Source organism: Lepisosteus oculatus, chromosome 4 (assembly GCF_040954835.1).
Source record: "Lepisosteus oculatus isolate fLepOcu1 chromosome 4, fLepOcu1.hap2, whole genome shotgun sequence".
NCBI classification, from domain to species: Eukaryota; Metazoa; Chordata; class Actinopteri; order Semionotiformes; family Lepisosteidae; genus Lepisosteus; species Lepisosteus oculatus.
In genome coordinates, this window is record NC_090699.1 from 44,126,140 (window position 1) to 44,142,234 (window position 16,095).

At 42.6% G+C, this 16,095-nt stretch overlaps 1 protein-coding gene across 1 annotated transcript; it reads left to right on the forward strand.

Annotated features, from left to right (window-relative positions):
- Positions 1-2,356: 2,356 nt before the first annotated feature.
- Positions 2,357-13,295, forward strand: hoga1 (4-hydroxy-2-oxoglutarate aldolase 1). The gene is made up of 7 exons (XM_015347843.2): positions 2,357-2,996; positions 5,958-6,086; positions 6,506-6,633; positions 7,075-7,209; positions 7,563-7,659; positions 10,174-10,307; positions 10,511-13,295. Exons 1-7 carry the CDS (start codon positions 2,789-2,791, stop codon positions 10,658-10,660), a joined length of 981 nt encoding a protein of 326 aa, XP_015203329.2. The 5' UTR covers positions 2,357-2,788; the 3' UTR covers positions 10,661-13,295.
- The last annotated feature ends 2,800 nt before the right edge of the window (positions 13,296-16,095 follow it).

Consider the following 16,095-nt stretch of genomic DNA (forward strand, 5'->3'; position numbering starts at 1 on the left):
ATATGTGACGTATTCAAAATCCTGCAGCACATGGTTCACGTCTGAAGGATCACTGGTACAGAAACGCTCATTTAAGCCTTCATAGTGATTTTAGGAATATATCCTAGTTCCAGTCTGCACAGGTCCTAAGAATGTGGCGTAAGCTGGTGTTACTCTAATGTTTCTGCATTGCTGTAGTCGCCAGGCTGCTCAGACACCTGGGGGCAGCACAGTCAAGAACTGCTGAGTCGGATTCTGCTTTGATTCATTGGCTAATTCATAGACTTTAGACATGGCAGCTGACCTGTACTGGCCTTTGACAATTGTGAAAGTAACCAAGTTCAGCATTATCTTATCGGGCAACTGCCCAAATCAAATCACTGTGCCGGTTTAAAAAAAGCACAAAAACCTGCTTTAATTGAGGTTCTCCATATTTTGTAATCTAACTACAGTGAGAGTGTTACCTTTTATCTGGTACCTCACACCACAACTTCTCAATCGCCACAGCTAAGGCTCAGGGCACTCTGTCACTAAGCTTTAGTTCTGACCCATTCAGTCCTAAAAGTCTCACAGTGCAGGTGTATGTGATTAACTCATCAAGAGGCCACATCATTTAGGTTTACTCAGATTTTATTTATTTAACTTCCGTATCATGCTGTCAACCTTTTCAACAAGCATGTCCTTACCCAGTGTACTGCATGATGCTGAAAACATAATATTGTTCTGTTTTTACATGCACTTTGGATTTTATGAATGTTCAAAGAAATGTGAATTAGGTAAAAAGGGGGTCTAGGCATTTTAAGGATTGCTATATGCATACAGCTGTAATAAATCTTACAAATCCAGATGCTAAAACATGCTGTAAGTATATGACAGCTCATGCTCAGAAAATAAGTGTCAGAACAACAGAAATGTAAGAGCAGTGAGTATGAATCACATTGCTGCAACATCCCAAATGAAAGTCATTGGATCTGAAAGGGAATCATTTTCTACACAGAAATTTATCTTTTCAGGAAGTACAGATTAGCCAATCACACCTCACTTTTTTTTAACCAGAACTATCCTGGAATGTCCTGGACATCGGTCTGCCAGTTAGAGGAGCTTATTATCACAAACCCAACTAGTATATGATGAGGTTCTCTACATGCATGGGTGATGTGTGTCTCTCCTTCCTAATAGACTGTCCAGCTGTTTGATTGTTCATCACAATGTAAAAATGTGATGTGCTCAATCACAGGTGTAAATAAATCTTGCATCGTTCTGCAAATGGCAAAGTATAGTACAGATTGCCTTCTGAAATGGTTTTCTGGTGTGTGATTATGGCAATGATTGTTACTTCTATATTCATCAGTATCACTTCATTCATCAGTATCGTTGTCTATCAGACCAAAGATTAAAAATACCCTTTTCTCTCTTAAATAGAAAGACACCTTCCTCATCAGTATTTGTGTTGCATTTTTAAGGAGGCTCTTACAGTGAGAATTCTAAAAATCGGTGGCTTCAAAAGACTAAATCAGTCAATCCTGAGGTTTTATTATGTTCCCTATTTTTGTAACAGTTTATCTGGAAACCTTTGTCATCCCAATGAAGATTATGCGATACGTCACAGCAGTTCAGCGAAGGTTTGAAATGAGTTTCAGTTTGTAATGAAAAAGGCTATTTTCCAGAGCAATTAAGAAGACACAGTGCAACTTCCTTAATGCTCTGAATTCAATCGTTTTCAGGAAGGTTTTATAATTGGACTACAGCAAAGGTCACTTTGTATTGTTACCATGAATGGGTGTTTAGAAGTCATAATTGTGTATGCATTAGAACCTGCCCAGGAAATTCTCGATACATGGCACAATGGCCATTTTTGACAAGGCTATCCCTGCCTTTCAATTATTTCCAAAATTTCACATACAAAAGATGTCTGTTTCTCTTTACAAAGATTAGAATGAACCTAAGGTACCACAACGATTTTTGATGTTCTTTTTTCCCTTTGGTGAAAATAGTTTTGGGTCCGTCATGATTAAACTGCCACATTACCCCTAGTTAAATACTTGCTTCATTATTCGCAGTGTTTAATACAATTGTTTTGCCTTCATCAAGAATGGGTGGAGGTGGAATGAAAATGCTCAGATTCCGCTAAAATATGCAAAAACAAAGTGTATAATTTAAAACACGTCATTTTGAAACTGCAAAATTATCAGGACATCAACAATAAAAAATCGAATAGCTTCAGGGGTACTTGGGTTTGAGTTTGGGAATTAATTTTGCGCTTGTGGTTGGGACATGCAGTTTATAGATATCCCTTATTGGTAGGCGTATGCCGTGGGACAGCAAGTAAGGGAGATGTGTTCTCTGGCCAATGTGAATTTAGTTTATAAAGAGCCTCTGCAAAGCATAATGCTAGTAATTCAACTGCATTCATCAATTAATCATTAAATACATTTGGTGCCACGTCAAGGGGTTGTTTAAAAGTTAAATAAATGTCCGTGAGATATAGATGTTTTGCAATTATGAGTTCAAACAGTACTTAAATCGCTTTTCAAGATTAACACTTTTCTAAGCAATAATAATAGCTACCGTTGCTCGATAGAATACCTTGCTTGGCGAATAAAATGGCATAATAACCCTGGTTATGATAGAAATGCGTTTGAAACGACGTGGAATAGAGATTTATTGACAACTGTATGTCAGGCCAGTTAATATTTAAATAGACGCGTTACGTATTAACTTGAGGAGGTCTGCCTGTATTCAGCAAGCTCAAATACGCGCAGTTCTATTAACTGTGCATGAAAGAGACGGAATAAAACTTCAGTACGGTATGCTTGGTGCTGTAAGTGTAATTTTTGGAAGGTGTAGAAGAAGCGCGTGGCTGGTATGCAAGCGAACGCAGAGCCACAGTTTCAGACGCAAACTCGATATCCGAGGAATCTACCCGCCCATCGCCACGCCGTTCGCCCAGAATGAACTGGTGGATTATCAGAAACTGGATGAAAACCTGGAGAAATACTCCAAGATACCTTTCAGAGGTAAGGTGCACAGATGAAACTCACTTTTCTTACAGCATGGTTTAGTTGGTTTACAGGCCAGGAAAATGTACACTAATTCTTTTCTCCTCGTTTTTGCACAAATGACATCTTTAGCTACTGTATTTTGCAAAGGTGATACGAAGTCATTAGCTTCCTTTTGCAGTGAAATAGTTACTGTTGCATTATGGAAAATGCAACAGTCTTGCATCAATATTAAAAATAGAAAGTAGGCATGTTGACTGAAAAGGAGTAGCATTGCTCCTTGGAATAACTAAATACTAAAACTCCTGGCATGCGATTACAAAATAACACTAGTTGCCTGGTAAATTGTATTTGACTTAAAATCGCTGAGATGACTTGACATAGAATGTGTAGAAATGTAGGAAGGTTTTAGTTTTAATTAAAAGCAGGAATAGCAAAAGACATATGAACGCATAATGGAGATCACCAGGTTGCTATTGAGTTGATTAACTAAAGCCTGACCTTTAGAGAAGTTGCCTGAAAAGTTAAATTTTCTGTTTGACCAATCGGCAAACTAGTCCAGAGAATCAGGTTTTGTGTGTGTTTTTGTGAGGCCATATCGGCCAGCCACCGTCACATCTGTCTCATACATTTGCATGATTATTTAAAACCTGGGCGGCTACGGGCTACGGGCTACAGCAGGAGACAAGCCAGGAAGAGAAATCTCTGCACCTGCGGAGGCTCTGTGGTTTTCCGTCGGCAGGACAATGTTTGCACTCGGGGACACGGGTCTGGGGGGTCCTAGGACACATGTTGACAGCCGATTTCCACAGACCGTCTGACGTTACAGCAGAAAGAGTTGTGTAATGTGATGTTTGCAGATTGATAGTGTGGTGTCCTTGACTGACCTGGTGGAGGAAAACGTGGAGAGATGTGGTGGTGAACAATGTGCTGACTATGGAGTTCAAAGCAACTTCTTCTTTAACATAGCTTGGGCACAGATGGAGGGGTAACCTTCCCATTGAGTGATCCATTAATAAAGCCCGCGACAGTTTTGTCACTCCTCTCCGCCAGTTTGGAAGTGTTCATTTCCCACCCAGGAGACCACAAGCGCTAGTCAAACCTCAAAGTGCTAAGGTTACTATGACGAGGCTTCAAGAAAACGATGATCAGATTTTTCTGAATGAAGTCCAGCTCGTCAGTGCCGTCATTAGGACAACTGTGATCATCCAGCCTTCACCTGCAACTGCACAGGGATGTGAAATCTTGCAGCAGCCTGGCCATCAACCCTGTCAGGTTTGTCATGCCCGGTGCTCTGTTTTCACACTGAACGTTTATCACAATTCTTTGATCTGTGTTTCTGTTCACCTTTTCAGAGATTTTGTTTCTATATGCCATTGTAAAATGTCTTTAAATGTGTTCAGCCCATTGTGTGTTTCTTATTTTTTACTCCATCCGTTTATGTTTTATGCTGCTTGCGATGGCCCAGTACTTATTTGTGCATCACACTAGACCTGTTACAAAAAAGTTGTAAATTCATCTTTTGTGAGGGAAGGTGTTTGATTTACAGTCCCAAAACCAGGCACTTAGAGGTTATTTTTTCATGGCATGATTTCACTAGGCTCCTAACTCTACAAGGCCACAGATTTAAGACCAATGAATGTGAAGAAAGTGTCAACACTAATTTCTTTATATATATTGACATTATTTTTATTTAATAAAGTTAAAACCTCAAAAGACCCTGCATTTAGGAGAGCAGATTACTGATTATTTAACTAGAATTGTATCTTTTTTTTAAGATACCGTTGTGATTTTTGTTTTCGATGCAGGATGGAAGAGTTAAACAAGTTTTGTGATCGCATTGTGTTGGTCAGATTATTTTGCAGACTTTGCAGTGTGCCATGTCTGTTCACACTTTTTCCTTGCTGTATGGTGAGGCAGCAGAAGGATTCCCAGTGACCTCTCTTTTAATTATAATTTCTCTGACAAAGGGCAGTGTTTGTTGTTCCCACCTGGAAAAAGAGACTGGCTGGTAGCAGGAATAATACTAGAAGCTGTAGGAATGTCCTGCTGGTGAACAAGTCGTTTAGTTTCATGCATTTAGTCGGAAGGTTAGCACACTGTACAGTCTGTAACTGACCTGGAAATGGAAAAATTCCAGCAGCCATTTGTGGGTATGATAGCTGATCTATTCCTGCTATCCATCTGAGCTGACGGTCATTGCTATCGGAGTTCAGGTGAAAAGGTTCCTGGCACAGTAAGGGCTGCCCCTCTCAGACACAGGGTCGCACCCTGACACAGTGCAGTCAGACCCAGACAGACTCTGGCACTGTCCTGGAACATCAGCCACCGGTCTTAGCCTGGTACATTTTTTTTTCTTTAAGCATAAGCCTGATGTTGTACATTATTTCTGGCAATATTCTGTAAGTAGAAGTACGCTCTTGTCTGGAGAGGTGGATCCTCTTGGACAGCAGCATCGGTGTTTCTTGGCCAACTAAGATGAAACTAACTTGACTGAGGACAGCAGGCATGGTGGTTCACAGCGCTGCCTCATGGAGCTGGGGCCCCGGGTTCGATTCCTGGGGGGCTTTCTGTGTGGAGATTGTATGTTGTCCCCATGTCAGTATGGGTTTCCACCCACAGTTCAAAGACATACTGGTGGGTTAATTGGCTTCTGGGAAAATTGGCCCTGGGGTGAATTTATGTGTGCCCTGTGAAGGACTGGTGTCTCATCAAGGGTGTACCCTGCCTTACATCCATTGCTTTCCCATGATAATAGATGGATGCCTGTATATAATGTGTCTCAGTTGTAGGTGATGGCTGTTGCACACGTGGTGCCTGACGAAGAGGAAAAAGGCCTTTAATATTTTCATTTTAGAAACATTGTCCAAAGCATGTGTTTCAGCTCATATTCCAGCATGCTCTTAGAGTCTGGCAGGTTTCTCGAGTGCCGCAGCTCACCCACCTGACTGCTGTCTGTCTCCCCTGTGTGTGTGGCAGGGCTGGTGGTCCAGGGCTCCAATGGGGAGTATCCCTATTTGACAGCTGAGGAGCGAGTGGAGGTCGTGCACAGGGTGCGACAGCGCATCCCCAAGGACAAGCTGGTGATCGCAGGATCCGGCTGCGAGTGTAAGATCAGCAGCCACCCTGTAGAGGGATTGTGTGCAGAACAGGCCTAGTGACCCCTTTCAGCAGTCACGGGCTGATGATATACCATTTTACAGGATTATATTAAATGACACAGTAGCTTACAATCATAGACTTTTTGTCATGATGTTAATGCTAAATGCAGAACTCAGAACTCGTTAACTTTAAATATGCTAATAAACAGAATGTTTTAAATCTAATGATTATGCATCTTCCAGCATCTGCTACAGGACGTGTTCTCCTTTAAAGTTCTTGTCCATTTCTCTATTACAGCACCATTATTGTAGTATCGGTACAGTTGAAGCAGTTAGGTGACTGGCACGACTCCTGGGCCGTCTAGTTAGAATTATGACAGGAAGTGCAGAACAGAGTGATTGACACCCTGTCCTCCTGCCCCGCAGCGTCCATGGCGACAGTGCTGATGAGTGAAAAGATGGCGCAGGCTGGGGCAGACGCAGTGCTAGTGGTCACTCCGTGTTTCTACCGCAACAGAATGGACAGCAGAGCACTAATCCACCACTACACACGGGTACGCTCTCTGACTGGACAAAACGCTACCCACATATGGGCCTTGTGTGTGTAAAATTTAAAGCACACACTGCTGCTCATGACATCAGGCCTGTGCCTTCATGTTTTTTAGCAGGGTTTGAAAGTGGTCTCTCCTGAGGCAGTTCGCCTTGTGCTTTGGAGCTTCATGGCAAAGCTCTTTGCTCAAGGGAACGTCTCCATATCACTAGATCCATAAGTGTTACAGTAGCACATTTTCACTCTGATCGGCCTTAGTTTATTTTGTTTTTTTCCTTCATGAAAATAAATTGTAAGTTTGTAAATGACAAATAAAGTAAAAGATTCAAAGCGTGCATGTCTGTTTGAGTGCACATTGTGATTTTTGAAGGTGCTGGTTGGCACTGACTGTCATGCTGGGAATGGAGGTGTGTGTTAAGCTGTGCCTCTCCGTCTCCCCCTGCAGGTGGCGGATGCCAGCCCTGTGCCTGTTATCCTCTACAGTGTTCCTGGGAACACCGGCCTGGACCTGCCTGTGGAGGCTGTGCTCACACTGTCGCAGCACGACAACATTGTGGGCCTGAAGGACAGTGGTGGGGATGTAAGACCTTCAGTCCACTTCTGCACACGCCCAGAGAGAAACATGTTCCTGAAAAACAGGCGTGGACCTTCAGGGGGTCTGCTCTTTCCTCACTTGGACAGGGTTTTGCCAAGGGTTAAAAATGAATTACAATACGGTTAATTTGGTAAAGCACTGAGTAAGGGCAAGTGTTATTCAGTTAGAACTGTCTATATCAGTGAATATAATTGAAAAGAAAACTGCACAGTGCACAGTTCTTAACCAGGTTAATGAAAGTGATGAGGTTTAAATTTTTTATTTAATTACTGCCTGAAGGGTAATAGCTTTTATCAGATGGGGAAAACGACTTGACGTTTTGTGTTTTTTTTCTCAAGATCACTAGAATTGCTCTCATCATTCACAAAACCCGGAAGGAGGGTTTTCAAGTGCTGGCAGGATCAGCTGGCTTCCTGCTGGCTGCCTATTCTGTAGGTAAGATCGGCCTTGGCTAATTCTGACTGAAAACGGCACACAGCAGCGCATTAGAAGCCTCTGCGACATCGCTGAGAGCTAATGACTTGGATCTGTCCTGTCTTCCCTCAGGCACCTACTGTCCATCAATCAAAGTGATGGTGTGTCTCAGTCGATTTATCCTTTCAGAATACAGGATCTTCATATGTAGTTCTTCAGAGAGCACACTTTGGACAAATGCTGAAGTCCCGCCTGAGTGTGGTTCAGTTATTTTAAAGCCTGCAAAAATATTTGATCTGATGCAAAGTGCAGCTCACATGGCAGATGTACACTCACTGGAATTAGAATTTGTATATGGGTTACCTTTTAAGGCACGTCATTATGAATACAATCACATCAGAGATTGTTTTTCCTTAAATACTGAATAAACTAGATCAGAATCATTGAGTAGAATATACAGTGCCTTGCGAAAGTATTCGGCCCCCTTGAACTTTTCAACCTTTTGCCACATTTCAGGCTTCAAACATAAAGATATAAATGTTTTATTTTATGTGAAGAATCACCAACAAGTGGGACACAATTGTGAAGTGGAACGAAATCTATTGGATTTTTGAAACTTTTTTAACTAATAAAAAAATGAAAAGTGGGGCGTGCAAAATTATTCGGCCCCTTTACTTTCAGTGCAGCAAACTCACTCCAGAAGTTCAGCGAGGATCTCTGAATGATCCAATGTTGTCCTAAATGACTGATGGTGATAAATAGAATCCACCTGTGTGTTATCAAGTCTCTGTATAAATGCACCTGCTCTGTGATAGTCTCAAGGTTCTGTTGAAAGCGCAGAGAGCATCATGAAGACCAAGGAACACACCAGGCAGGTCCGTAATACTGTTGTGGAGAAGTTTAAAGCCGGATTTGGATACAAAAAGATTTCCCAAGCTTCAAACATCCCAAGGAGCACTGTGCAAGCGATCATCTTGAAATGGAAGGAGTATCAGACCACTGCAAATCTACCAAGACCTGGCCGTCCCTCTAAACTTTCAGCTCAGACAAGGAGAAGACTGATCAGAGATGCAGCCAAGAGGCCCATGATCACTCTGGATGAACTGCAGAGAACTACAGCTGAGGTGGGAGAGTCTGTCCATAGGACAACAATCAGTCTTACACTGCACAAATCTGGCCTTTATGGAAGAGTGGCAAGAAGAAAGCCATTTCTCAAAGATATCCATAAAAAGTCTCGTCTAAAGTTTGCCACAAGCCACCTGGGAGACACCCCAAACATGTGGAAGAAGGTGCTCTGGTCAGATGAAACCAAAATCGAACTTTTTGGCCACAATGCAAAACGATATGTTTGGCGTAAAAGCAACACAGCTCATTACCCTCAACACACCATCCCCACTGTCAAACATGGTGGTGGCAGCATCATGGTTTGGGCCTGCTTTTCTTCAGCAGGGACAGGGAAGATGGTTAAAATTGAGGGGAAGATGGATGCAGCCAAATACAGGACCATTCTGGATGAAAACCTGTTGGAGTCTGCAAAAGACCTGAAACTGGGACGGAGATTTATCTTCCAACAAGACAATGATCCCAAACATACAGCAAAATCTACAAAGGAATGGTTCAAAAATAAACGTATCCAGGTGTTTGAATGGCCAAGTCAAAGTCCAGACCTGAATCCAATCGAGAATCTGTGGAAAGAGCTGAAAACTGCTGTTCACAAACGCTCTCCATCCAACCTCACTGAGCTCGAGCTGTTTTGCAAGGAAGAATGGGCAAGAATTTCAGTCTCTCGATGTGCAAAACTGATAGAGACATACCCCAAGCGACTTGCAGCTGTAATCGCAGCAAAAGGTGGCTCTACAAAGTATTAACGCAAGGGGGCCGAATAATTTTGCACGCCCCACTTTTCATTTTTTTATTAGTTAAAAAAGTTTCAATAATCCAATAGATTTTGTTCCACTTCACAATTGTGTCCCACTTGTTGGTGATTCTTCACATAAAATAAAAAATTTATATCTTTATGTTTGAAGCCTGAAATGTGGCAAAAGGTTGAAAAGTTCAAGGGGGCCGAATACTTTCGCAAGGCACTGTATAATATTGTTGGAAAGCTAGAAATAGATTAACCATACCCAACAAAGGATGTCCTGTAAGAAGGGGCCTTTACATGATGGTATTATCATGTTCTAACATTGCAGTTCTGCTTTTTGTAGCCTCAGATTTGTGGGACTAGAATTCAGGAAGGCTGCACATCCATGTAAAAGGCAGGGTGCTGTGGGCAGAAAAGATCTTTTACCTCTGATTGGAGCGACACATTTAACCTCTTCTGGGAGAGCCGGCACTGAGACGCTATGGAGAGTGAACAGTCAGACCTGCTAGCCACAGCAGTATTGATTTCACTCGCGCTGCAGGAGGACTTGGGAGGAATGTGGTCGGTGAAGGAGCGGCTAGGCCGTGACGCATGGGGGGGTTCAGCGGGGAGGCTGCGTTCTCCCACGCTGGCCTGACCTCTCGCTCGTTCTGCTTGGCTGTCTGCTGCAGGGGCGGTCGGAGGTGTGTGTGCGTTGGCCAACGTCCTGGGGCATCAGGTGTGCCAGCTCGAGCAGCTCTGTCTAGCCGGCCGGTGGGAGGAGGCCAGGGAGCTGCAATACCGGCTCATCGAACCCAACACTGCGGTGAGTGCAACAGCGGGGTGTATCAGGCCGGACCTCCTGTACCACTCTCGCCGTGCGTATGTACAGGCCCCCCAATGTCATTCTCTGCCATTGTTCTCTTTGCAACTGTAACGTTAAAGGATCTCGATCGTCTTGGAGGGAGGGGGCGGGTGGGGAAAAAAATGAGCTTGCATCTGACCTGTGCTGTCCCATCGCCCCCGCAGGTGACGCGGAAGTTTGGGGTGGCGGCCCTGAAGCAGGTGATGGAGTGGTCCGGGTATCACGGAGGGGTGTGCCGCCCACCCCTGCAGCCCCTCTCGGAGGCCGAGCTCAGGCAGCTGCAGCACGACTTCTCCTCCCAGGGGTGGCTGTGAGCAGGGCGACCCCTGGAGGACGGGCGGAGGAAGAGCGGGGGGGGTGTCTCTCCGTCGGCAGCCTGACGAGACGCGTGGCGTCTTAAGGACATGAGACGGGGTGTGGTCGAGGAGAGGTGGTGTGGCTGCAGGGTAGGATGTAGCAGCAGGATTTGAGAAATCAGAAACATGAGGCTGCTTGTGGCTTTGTTCTGATTTGAAAAAAGAACTTGTCTTTCTTCTGATCTGTCACTTATAAGGAGAGGTTTAAAATGTAAACAATCTCACATAATTCAACAATTTCAATTAATTTGGAAATTAAATTTCTTCCAATATAAAAAAGACAACCGCTTAACGTGTTTGTGTTGTCGATCCAAAGAGCCAGATAAACACAATGATGCACTTTTTTTTGTTGGTCTGTAAATTAATTTAATTTCTCCTTGTTTACAGTGGTGTAAAAGCTTTCACATCACAGCAAGTTGCACACGTTGCAAAAAAAAATGAAACGGCACTCTTTTTGTTTTTTTTTAGCAGACGTGCATTCCAAGTGGCAGCTACAGAATACAATATAGTGTGTCAACCACTAGGTGGCTCTGTGGTTTACATATGGGGAAACAAGTAATATATGCACCAGTCATTCACCACCAAGGTCACCCCTGGGATATCAAAAAGATTTAAAATCCTACAGTATGACAGTTTCAGTGATAAAGGTGAGGGAGGGAGGGTAACCAGTTCCAAAACGGGCACGACAAAAACCTGAGCAACGGGTTACAGCTGAAAAGCTGCACTAAAACCTGCTCACAATGTGATGACCTCTCTGCTCTTGCTTGCCTTACTGAAAACCATATGCTAAAAAGATTCCCCTCCCCCTTCGAAAGAAAAAAAAGCTACATGACTGAGTGCTGTGTAAGATAAGAGTGGTGCCCTCTGTACAGATTTACCATGCTCTTTCAGGAGACTAATCAGTAGATTTCTAAACTGTTCCGACAGTCCGCCCCCTTTGCAAATCGCCTCTTTCTGTGAGGTCCACGTCCCCATTTCAACTGACAAGTCAAGTCGGATCCAGATATGTTAAATGTTCATTTCAGACCTCAAACGTCCTCAACAGTACAGTCGAGCAGCGGACCCTTAATAGCGATGATGCGGTTAAGATGTATGAAATGTCGGTGTCCCCCACAGGTGTCCCCAGCGTCCCACTCTTGGAGCCTTTTGCCCACCCAGTCAAAACTTGACAGGACAACCGTCAAAGCATCTCCCGGTCTGAAACTCGCTAGTCAAAAGCTGAATAAAATTCAGCTCATAAAAAAGCTTTTGGCATAAAGCAGCTCTTTGTTTTGGACCCACAAAGATCTCTTAGCTAATGTTCATGGGAATGAACTTCTACTAAGGATCTCCCAGTTCGCCTACCGGCAAAGGCAGAGCACACTGCCGCCATGCAGTATTTAACAGAGGCTCGGCTCGCAGGGCTGGCTCCTGCCATGTGCTGCTGCAGAGGGGTTTTCCCTAGGAATTCTGGGTAGACAGGATGTACAAATGTACAATATTTTCATCAAAATGAGGCACAATCCCAAGGCACAAACAATAGCGCAAATAGATGTATAAAAAATGCATATACAGTCATAACTCAAATGCTTTCCCCCCAAAAAAAAAAGTCATGGGGGAAAAAAACAAACAAGTGCAGTGTCTGAGGGCAACCATTAATCTGCCATTTATAAAACAGAATACAGCGCCCGGAATCTGTGCACTGGCCAGGAGGACAAGCAATAGATGTCAATGGTTTCTTTTCATGATATTTAACAGTTCCTTCTCCAACCTAGCAGTGTTCATCCACAGGAACAGAGAGCTTTCGATACAGCCAGTTGATTTCACAAAAAAAAAACGTGTTTAAGTATCTTTCAAGGTTGATCGCAATGGCCATTTTCAGGCGGTGCAATTAAAAACACTGTTGCCGCATCTTAAAAGCTTCGAGGACATTAAGTAACCAGGTTGATGGGATAATAGGGAAAATGGAAATTGCAGAGCAACTGCTGTAATATATAAATTAAGAGTCTAAGCAGACGGCAGCCAGACCTTAACTTTATTTAGAATATTTAAGCAAGAGAGATCTTTTTATGAGAACTCTGAAAAATATTAAAATTGAGATGGCTAATGCTTTACCGTGGTGACTTGCTGGGCGTATTAAAGCACTGACATTGAGATGACACAATTTAAGGGAACTGAAAAATGGTAACCATGACAATATGCACACAGGTTAAAGTCCAGTCAAACACACCTTTAAGCTTAATTTGTGATGGGAGAAGAGCATGTCAGCAAATTCCAAAGAATTATTTAAAGCCTGCAAAATATGTCCATAGTCCAAAATCCCTGAACTTCTAAGTATGTTCTAGGTTTTGCAAAAAAATGTTTTTGACTTGTTGTTTTGGTACGCTCTAGAAAGCTTGCTACAATCACCAGAAATGTACATTTGCTAGTTGTTTTTTTTTTTTAACTCCCTTGTTTGCATTGTGCATGACCTACCCTCCTTAAAGCAGGCTCTTCCCAGTTTTCAGCTTCTGGAAATTCACCGTTTCCAGCAAATTTGTTTATAAAAAAACAAAAATGTTGGCTGCGGTTCTCTGCAACTTACCAACAATAAAAAAAGCACTACTAAAAAAATGACCTTGAAGAGCTGGGGTTTTTTTTAGGTCACGTTTAAAGATATCAAATGTTCTCTGATGATCGGCAAACCCCCCTCCACCTTTGAAAGAGATCTGAACTGGGAACACAAGTTCCACATATCACAATTCTCGCTTTGGGTGTGATCATTTACAGTATTGTGTCTTCTGCAGGAGAGGAGGTTAAGAGTTGAAATGAGTGATGGGTCATTTCAAAAATGTCATCAGAACGCATCAGTGCTGGAAAGCATGACTTGGAAAAACCTCATTTACAGGCACATTTGGAGACTTGTCTTTCAGATCCAAAGGCCAAGGATGAAGGTACTATATCTGCCTTTCAGAATTAGCAGAACTCAGATGGATGGAATTGGATTTTTAGAAGAGGAATAGTCCTTACGGGTTTTCTTTATATGCATAAGGCATTGTCTGAATTTATTCTAGTATAGGGGAAGGACAATAGAAATTATTTTTTCATTTTACAAACAACTCAAATAAAGTACGTACTTCAAAATATTGTAAGAAAAACCTAATCCAGTTTCATCAAAGAACGAGCGTTTTCTGTTCATCATTGAGACTTGATTATGAATAGGCTTTATTATGTTATAGAGTCAGCGATGAATGTCTGGCACTGCAATCACAAAAGGTAGAATTAAGGAGTAGTAGTTCATGTCTCCCACTCCTGCAGTTCTCAGCAGTGTTGCTAAAAAGAAGCGCCTTGCTTTGTGCTAAGTGCCGTTCTTTATGGGAAGCGTGACCTTGAGTGGCTATGGATAGCTGTGCCCTGTTAGCCGGGCACGAGCTCCTACCCCTCCTCCCCCTCCCTGCTCACACACCCTTCTCTACACACACACTCTCAACGCATATTTGCTGTCAGCAGCAGGAGTGCAGCACAGCTGAGAGCTAGTTATGAGGCCAATCATGCTTGGGCTGACGGCTTTTATAACTTGTGTAGGGGTTTAAAATCAGCAATTTACTGATACTGCCAGTTAGACTCAAATGGAAGGTCTTTGTGTTCTGAAGAACTGCACTGGTGGGACGAAGGTGTATAATTAAGGCTTTTGGGATATTTCACTCATGTGCAAAGGCTTTCAGTACCTGGGGGAAAGTTGCACATTATGACTTGGCATTAAGAGGAGGTTCGGTAGATAATCTCTATTAAATTTCTCTGCCACTGCACATATAAATAACTGCTTAGTCGAACAAGAATTTAGGTTTGGTCTCCCTTTTATTTACACATTGAGACCAGGCAGGTGTCATCTTTAAACTGTGGAAGGTGTGGAGGCGGTTGGCCTGATGTTGTTCAACTAGGCCATCTTTTATCACATCTTTCTACTTCGCTAAGCAAGGCCGGAAATGATCAGCACTGGTATGGGAGATCAGTAAATGGTACTGGTAGACCAGCAGGTGGCATTCTTCCTTATGTCCAAACCAGTGCCCCATGGCGATTAACTGGGACATATTGCTTTAAGGATGTTCTATCCTTGAGTTGAGATGTTAAAACAAGGACCTATCTGTTATTTACAGATCCCATGGCCCGTTGCACTCTGGACTTGATGTACCCTCCTTCACGTTCTTCCCCCTAATATAATTCGTGAAGTCATGTCTCGCTTTTCCAGCTCATCTGCTGTGCAGTGAGGCTGTGCTGCAAAGGGGGATGATTGGGGGCCCCTTCTATGTGTATAAACACTTTGGGATCCTTTGGGATGAAAAGCATTACATAAAGATAAGGAGTTATTGAATAGCAATTAACAGGGCATCTGTTCCTAATGTGGCCCTATAGACTGAGTTTAGTTGGCAGATCTTTGTCACTAGCTTTATGACATTACAAACATTTCCTTTAGCTCAACACTTCTTTTTGTCTTGACTAGCACTACATTTACTCGAGCAAGACTGTCACAGGTCTTAGCTAGAGTTAAGCAGCAGCTGTCTGGTGATTCATTCCTGGTGAAACTTTATGCTGACTGGAAGGAGCAATAAGATCCCAAAACATGAGAGAATGGAAACCGCTTACAGTTCCTGGTTCAGATCTTTCTGCATAAGGTGGTTTGCTCGTGTCGCCTTTACTCTTTTCTCTGCATCTGTGTGTGTGTTTTGTGATTTTAGTGAAAGGACATGGAAAACTCATTTTGCCTCACAGACTTGCTTGTTCAGTCAATAAATGATAAAAACAGATCAACACAAAGGCATTAAAATGCAACAAATATTGTCAGTTTCAAATCTGTCCAAAACTGTAAGTATAAACAAATGTATAATGCTAATTTACAGCCCCCCAGAGCTAATTACTGCTGCATTAGTACAGCCATTCTGTAAGGTACTTAGATCACCTACAAATTTTTCTACAATGCATGCGCTTAATGTGAGGTTAATTATTGCAGATAACAGGGCTGATCCCTGTCAGTTCAAGAAACTCCTTTAATCCTAAAATCAGCTAAATTCTTATCCATCTGGTTACTCTTCTCTGTCTATTATGTGGTGACCAAAATTTTACACAATATTCTAAAAGAAGCCTTACTAGTGAGATACACAGTTTTAACATTAGAACCCTTGATTTAATTTAATAAAATATAGACATTTCTGCAATGCAGTGGAATGGAGGGGCAGCAATATACAGTATGAATCCCTGATCTGCAGTATACCACACTGATGAATTTTAATTCATTCTGAGTCTTTATTTGCAGCAGACTAATTTGCAATGAGTCCCTTTTCTTTTTGTTATGCATATTCAATTACAAGCTGTGCTCAAGGATAACTGTGGCGCTCTGGTTATTAAGTAATGCTTACTAAAGCGTGCAAGGTGCAAAG

What these genes read in the sequence shown, in the direction of transcription:
- hoga1 (XM_015347843.2), top strand. Translation starts at nt 2,789, where the DNA reads ATGCTTGGTGCTGTAAGTGTAATTTTTGGAAGGTGTAGAAGAAGCGCG. An exon ending in TAATCCACCACTACACACGG is followed by an intron (nt 6,634 to 7,074) that starts GTACGCTCTCTG and finishes CTCCCCCTGCAG; the next exon opens with GTGGCGGATGCCAGCCCTGT. An exon ending in TCATCGAACCCAACACTGCG is followed by an intron (nt 10,308 to 10,510) that starts GTGAGTGCAACA and finishes TCGCCCCCGCAG; the next exon opens with GTGACGCGGAAGTTTGGGGT.